The sequence below is a fragment of the Lupinus angustifolius genome, chromosome LG20 (assembly GCF_001865875.1).
Source record: "Lupinus angustifolius cultivar Tanjil chromosome LG20, LupAngTanjil_v1.0, whole genome shotgun sequence".
NCBI lineage: Eukaryota > Viridiplantae > Streptophyta > Magnoliopsida > Fabales > Fabaceae > Lupinus > Lupinus angustifolius.
The window spans coordinates 12427960-12435203 of record NC_032028.1 but is presented as its reverse complement, the minus strand read 5'-3'; the positions used below and the strand labels follow the sequence as shown (position 1 = coordinate 12435203).

The 7244-nt window shown below is 31.6% G+C and overlaps 1 protein-coding gene across 2 annotated transcripts; it reads right to left on the bottom strand.

Moving 5' to 3' along the window:
• LOC109336633 (serine/arginine-rich SC35-like splicing factor SCL33) lies at window positions 2494–5595 on the bottom strand. 2 transcript variants are annotated; one of them, XM_019573349.1, is made up of 6 exons: window positions 5463–5595; window positions 4728–4898; window positions 4150–4227; window positions 3296–3460; window positions 3032–3142; window positions 2494–2931 (listed from the first exon to the last, which is right to left on the bottom strand). In XM_019573349.1, exons 2-6 carry the CDS (start codon window positions 4877–4879, stop codon window positions 2853–2855), a joined length of 585 nt encoding a protein of 194 aa, XP_019428894.1. In that variant the 5' UTR covers window positions 4880–4898; window positions 5463–5595; the 3' UTR covers window positions 2494–2852. The 2 variants fall into 2 exon arrangements, with proteins under 2 accessions (XP_019428894.1, XP_019428895.1); XM_019573350.1 differs by having other exon boundaries at window positions 4728–4890; window positions 5463–5530.

The following is a 7244-nucleotide window of genomic DNA, read 5'->3' as shown; positions in this document are numbered from 1 at the left end:
ATAAGAAATGGGATAGAGTCACTTGGAAAGGTTGTTTTCCAAAGAGTGATATGGGTATTAGAGAGTGAGTAAGGCACAAAGAAATCTTGTGGCGAGAATTTGTAATTGCTACTCTTAATATCTAGTAAGAAATCTATTATGCTGAAAGAGTACTAGACGTAATATCCAGTATAAAAATCTTTGAGTACTCTCTTATTCCTTATCTTTTTAAATTTGTTTAATATTTTTATGTATAACTTTTTCTGCTGCAACTAACTCCAATAATTGCATAAAATCATCTTAGAAAGTTAGGATCTAGGGAATAAATTATCCAACATATACTATGATAACAATTGTAAGATAAGATGACAAACTAAGAGGGGTGAATTAATTTTCTAAATTTTTTTTTTGTTGCACTTATTGTAGATTTTTACAACTTACAAAATTGTTAGAGTAATGATGCAACATAAAAATATTAGTCTGCAAAAATCAAGTACATAAAGTGTAAAGAATATAAAGAGAAGGAGAGACACTGAAAATCTATGAAGCACGGATTCGTCAAACACCCTCACGTGTTGGTGTCCGACACGTATCTGACATAGATACGCTCAGATTCGCGAATGATACGTATCCATAGAGTATCCAAAAATTAAAAAATTAAAATAAAATAAATAAATATTAAGACAGGTATCTGATTCGTTTTCAATAAAATATAGGATATATGGATTCGTTTTCAGTAAAGTAAGTATAGGATATATAGATTCATTTCCAATAAAATAAGATTAGATTCTTTTCCAATAAAACAGGATAAGATAGATTCATTTCCAATAAAACAGGATAATATAGATTCGTTTTCATTAAAATAGGATAAAATATATTTGTTATGGAGGGTAATGATTTTAGGATAGATTCGATTTCATTAAAATAGGATAAGATAAATTTGTTATGGAGGGAAACGATTTTAAATTTCCATTATTTTACTTTGGATATTTTGATTTACACTTATAATTTTATCATATTTTATGTGTTTTTATTATTTTATACGCGTATCCCTGAACGTATCGTATCCTGTATTTTGGAAAAAATAAGTGTCGACGTATCGGATACGTATCTTACCCGACACACGTATCATTATCTGTACTTCATAGCTGAAAATGATACAAATGAAGAACTTGTTTCCGAGCCTTCAATATCACCCCTACTTATATACAGGTCTTCAATCTCTCACCATGTCCATCATATTACCCACCTCCTTCTGTGCCACCCTTTTTATTATTAAAAACTACTATAATTGTTATCCAAATTTATTGTGATTATCAAAAACATAAATTCCTCACATGCCAGAGGTGTCAAATTTGCAAGTTGAAGTATGTGAAGACTGTAACTTTTGGCAACACCTGATTTGACCATGCAAGCCAACCACATTACCAGAAATGGATCTCTCAAACCATAGGTCCTTCAAAGAGGTCATGTAATCGTCACTGGTATAACTTCAATACAATAATATTCTTAATGATTAGCTAGTGGTTAGTGTTAATGACACTTGTTGAGGTTGAGAGTGTGTAATTAGGGATCTTTCTAAGACGCGAGTAATAGACAATATGAATAGCGATGAGAGAAGGGTGGGATAAAGCTCCGGCATAAATTGGGTATGACTGTGATGGCGATTGGGTGAGTGGCAGAGAGTGGTGGTGTTCAAATGAGGAGGCAGCAATGGCAGTGTTTTGTTCCTTGATTAGGACACTACTGTTGGATTAAGTGTATTCTTATTTTTCTAGTTTCATTAAGGTTTAAGATAGAGATGTAAATTTTGGCCAATCGATGCCCAAATTGCTGAGTCAACCAAAGACGACGAGATTGACCTTTTTTTTTATCATCTTGATTGGAACAAACAATCTACTTCAGAAAAGAGGAAGAAAATTATTGGAACAAACAATCCACTTGATTTAGTTCACGGACCTAGATTTCAAAATTTAAGAATTGAAGAAGGATGAATGATCAGTCAAGTCCGAAAATATGAACAAAAATAGGCAAACTTAGTCCACTGGACTTTTGGGCTAAAGTAATCCATGTACTTTAATCTCTTGTAATAAAATGACCCACAAATCTCCGTGGAGTTTTTTTCTTGCTCCGTGGAGTTTTTTTCTTGGTACCACTAGGATATCCCATCATGCTACGAGTAAGAAACTAATATCTTTCAATGATTATTCATCCTCTAAAAATCAATCCCTTAACCTTTTGGTCATCTTAAGGATTTAACAGAACCTTACCCCGCTCAACGAGTATAATAATATTGGTTGAGTTTGGGATGCTGTGATGTTATATATCATATATGATTGACTTATTTTGCAGGATTTCATTGAAAAATATCCTCACACTCTTACTAAGACATCAGATAGCAGTATTTTTGTGTATTCTATATGAGATCATGTTGAAGCTGAATTGAAAACATAAAACAATGAGGCCTCTACAGATGAAGCATGAGTTGAGGTTAACGCACAAACATCGATGCAGTAAAAACAAAGCAGACTAAACATCTATGGAAAATACATATAATCCAGAAACAAGGAACGGTGGCAGCAATAAAAAAAAACTTGGGAAAACAAGCAGTTCAATAAAACTAAGATTAAAATATAAAGCACACATGACTGTCTCTTCAGAAAGCTGAAAGAAAATGCATATCATAAATCCTTTCAACCAGAAAAAACATTAATATTGACAATCTGGAAGAACTGAAACACACGAGACCTCACTGACAGACAAATTATAAACTGCATCTTCCTCCATATTCATGAAGCTTGACTTGCCATTCACCTAGAGTACCCAGGGCTTCAACTTACGCTCCTGCTATAACCCCTACTGTAACTCCTGCTTCAACTGCGGCTTCTTGATCCATAAGGTGATCTGGAATATGATCGCCCCCGATACCTTCTGTCTCTTGGTGAAATGGACCTGAATCATAATAAAGTCAGCTTTATTAAGACCGCATACATTGTAAATCCTACAAGTCACAACTAATTAATCAATTAATTGAGCTAAGGAAATAACAAACCTGGAATAATGCCTTCCTCGTGGAGAAGGTGAATAGCCTGGACTATGTGAATATTGCCCATACCGCGGTGAACGGGAATAATGGCGTGGAGAACTTCTATAATCATATGACCTATATGGAATACAAAAATACTTCAAACACAAGTTTATATAATTAAAAAATAAAACAGAAAAGCAGTTTCAAATGACAAAAATTCTATGAATGTATTTTGGATAATGTTAAATTAGGCCTCCTTCCAAACAACCAAACATGTATATCACATACCTTCCACGTTCTCTTGCTCTCATTTCTGCAGGTTTCTTTCTGTTTTCCTCTGCAAACACCACAGTTATCTCACGACCAAGAAGAATTTGACCATCCATATGATATTTCGCATCTGCAGCATCATCTGGATCTAAATATTGAACAAACCCAAAACCACGTGGCTCCCTATACCACAAACAAACAAAAATGTCAGAGAAACCATATGCATGATGCAATATATAAACACACCTGCAAACGGAAGATGGGTTGATTTCACATATCTGCAAATATAATCCTGACTCCAAACTATCATAAGTGACACTCTCAACACTCAATAGAATTCAACAAGAAACACCACAAGGATGCTAACCTTGTAGAAGTCAAAGTATTAATTGAGATGAAAATCTTCATGACTTGAACCTCTTCACATTGAATTCAAACTCAACTTTCCAATTCTTCAATACACTAACATCACCTTGAACAGAAGAACTCTTATTACTTCATTCTTCTCTTCAAGAGGACATTCTTATTACTTCTTTCTTCTCTTCAACACAGAACTCTTATTACTTCTTTCTTCTCTTCATCTCTTTCAATAAGACAATCAAATTTCCACAAAATTATTGGAGAATTAATTATTATTATTATTCTTATTATTATTGAGAAAAGAGTTTCAAAACTGAACACTCAGGTAAAAGTCACCAAAAACTTTAACCAAATCATGTTACAAATTAACTCGGTACAACCCCACACTTAAAAATTAAATCAAAAAATGCTTAAAAGAAATCAAGATTCAAACAGTTTAAAGAGGGTAAAGGATAGCTGCAAATCTTTCAGAACATAAGGAACTGTTTATTCAGTGACAAAAAAACACTTACCCAGTATAATAATCTCGAGGCAGGTAAACATCCTTGAGAGGACCAAAGTGGCTAAATGGAGCCCTTAAATCTTCCGCCCTGCCAATATCACAGTAAAAATCTAAATTGCTTCAGTAACTGAAGAGGAACATAAAAACACAGCTTAGAATAATAATCAAAGTTGTCAGATTTCAGCAAGATCCAATGTTAATCAAAGTTTTAAATAAATATTTCCGAATTGGTTTCGGAAACTTCAAAAACTTGACAATTCAGACAATTGGAAGCATTCAAAGCCACAATTGCAATGGCAATGCAATTTCGGCAACTCCCAAAACTTATATAGGTACCTAAGGTGGTCAAAATCCAAATTTAAAACCCTGATTAACATAAAATATTAACATTGATTTATTGTAACGTATGCATCTACCTATACAATCGTAAATCATGCATCTAAAATAGTATAGGAATGCTGATAAATGAATCAGGATTTAATCAAAGAAACATTAAGAAAAACAGAAAATTCATAACAAAGGAATTTCAAAATCAAAAGTATTAGAATTGAAAGCTAAGAATAATATAACCAACAAGAAAACACAAACCTGCAATCTTTATGGAGGTTCCGAACAAGAAGACTTGTTGGTAAATCCCTATCACGGCCGCGATAACGTCCCCTTGGGCTTGGACTCCGCCCTCTTCGGCTGTACCTCCTTGGAGATGGTGACGGGCTGTAACTGTAGCTTCTGCCCCTCATCTTCTTTACAACTATTAATCTGAAAATAAGAATAAGAATGATTAGTGGGAAATTGTTTTATTTTAAATTGCGAATGCAGTTAGTGTAATTACAGTATTGTGGCTAAAATTACTGTGATTAAAAAAATATTTTTGAATTCAACATAGACAGCCTAATATGTTCCTATCATTGTAATTTGATATCACATATGGCAGTGACTCACAACTGCAATATTGCAACTACATCACTTGATACGGTCCGCAATGTGAATCAATGACTAGACTCGTAAGGGTTGTCTAATTGCTGATTCACAATCCCATATGATATGATACTTATCTTTAACAAACCATGGACATTAGAACTGGAGATGGAGGGTCACGATCTGATACCAGATTGGAATGGCCAGACATCGCAGAATCTAGCTAACAGGATGAGGGTCATCCTCGGCCATATCAAATGTAATAATTAACTTAAGAAACTTAAATAAAAATAAGGATATATATACGAATTACAAATTAAAAATAGCGATTTCAAAAATATAAATATTACGATAATGGAAGTAAGGATTCGATGAGAATAACGAAGATCGGAGATCGGAACTTACCAGCTTCACAATTTTTGCAACGATGCTTTTGTTACGGAGGATATAGAGAAAAGCTTTGATGCTTGAGCGTGAAATTGGTGAATATTTGTAACCACGTCTTCTATGTTCGAGAAACTTCTCCCTTAGTTGGCGCTACTATAGTACATTCGTTCACAATCATTCATGTGAGGATCTATAGTAATAACAGTTGATATGAAGTCCACGTCATCATAAACTAGTATCAACGGCCATAGCTTTGTTAGCTTATGTAGAAATACATTTAAAAATAGAAGTATTTGTGATTTGTGAGAAATTTAATTAATTATTATACATTTAACTAAATGTTTTATTCTAATCAATTATATAGTTTTTTGGTATTATCAAGGATATCGTATTATATTTTTGGATAAGGAAATAATTTCTGTCAAGTTCATGACTATTTTTTCCAGTGAGTATTGCTCCCTAAAATCAAACGATCAACCTTAGAAATTGAATGAAACTTTACACATTAAACCAACTTTTTAACATACACATTAAATATTCTCTCATTTAAAATTAGGTTGTTGGGAAAGACTCAATTCACTTCCTCCACTTTCTACCAAAAAATAGAGTTTATGCAAGATAAAGTTTGACTTTTAGAGGCAATTATTATTAACTTGTTTTTCATACTTACTCACTAAACTTTAATAGGTAAGTACAGTATTAAGAGTGAAAATTTCTCACATATACAGTTGTTTTAATATGAAATATTAGATTTTATTTTTACCTATAATATTGTATTTGTTTTTAACTTTAAAATTTATTTATCATTTTCTATTCAATCAATTTACATTTGATTATGGTTTCCTCTAAACATTAATATTGAGTAACATGCATTATTATATTATTAGTGTTGTGAGTCCAATGACAACAGTTCCTCAGTGACATATTAAAAATTTAGCATTATCTTTTGTGTTGACCAAATTCATTAACTTATAAAGTTTAAGACTGTACATAAAAATAGTTTATAATGATTACTTGTAAAATATACAAAGTGTTGTATTTTTTACAATTCTTCTAGAAAAAATAACAAAATACTCCTTGAAAATTTCTACAAGGAACAATCTTGTTCCTCAAAAAATAAGTCCCTTGAAGTATTCATAATTTCGTTTTTAAAAAAATTTGCGGGACAATTTAGTCCATATAAAATTGGGCTCAATTGTGTGTAGTCAAAAAATTTAGGGTCAATTTGTTTCATGTAAAAACCCTTCAAGGACTATTAAGTGACTTTATTTTTTTGGGACCAAATTATTGCATGAAGAAATAATTCAAGAACTATTTCACGATCAAATTGGATTGAGCAAAAACGTCAGTTACTAAACATTTTAAGATTTATTTTGAGATGCAAAGTATAATGAAAATATATAAATTAATGTGAATTGGTGATAACATCTCAATAACATCAATAATTATATGTACTTAAGATTATGCTCAATATATTTTATGAACAAAATAGGGAGTATGTGTCTTAAAAAGTGGTGTTACTTTATGTGACTTGACTTGTAATATAGAAAAAAAAATTAGTTATTAATTTTTTAATTTAAATATTTTTTTTTAATTAATCACAAGTAATACATAAAATGCTACATTTTTTAGACAAAAGATATAATTCTAAAAGAGTATAATTGGTTCAGGCCGGGTGTTAGAATATTCATATTAAATATATTAATTTATATGATTTTATATACTATATGTAAAATAATTTCTTAAAACATAAATTTTGTTGCTATTGATGTTTTCTGAAATGTTATAATAATTTATTAT

Bases quoted from the DNA above. Each gene is read 5' to 3' on its own strand.
- LOC109336633 (XM_019573349.1), bottom strand. From the start codon at position 4,879: ATGAGGGGCAGAAGCTACAGTTACAGCCCGTCACCATCTCCAAGGAGG. The intron at 4,228-4,727 runs GTTTGTGTTTTC...TGATATTGGCAG, and splicing joins AACCTCCATAAAGATTGCAG to GGCGGAAGATTTAAGGGCTC. The intron at 2,932-3,031 runs GTTTGTTATTTC...ATTATGATTCAG, and splicing joins CGAGGAAGGCATTATTCCAG to GTCCATTTCACCAAGAGACA.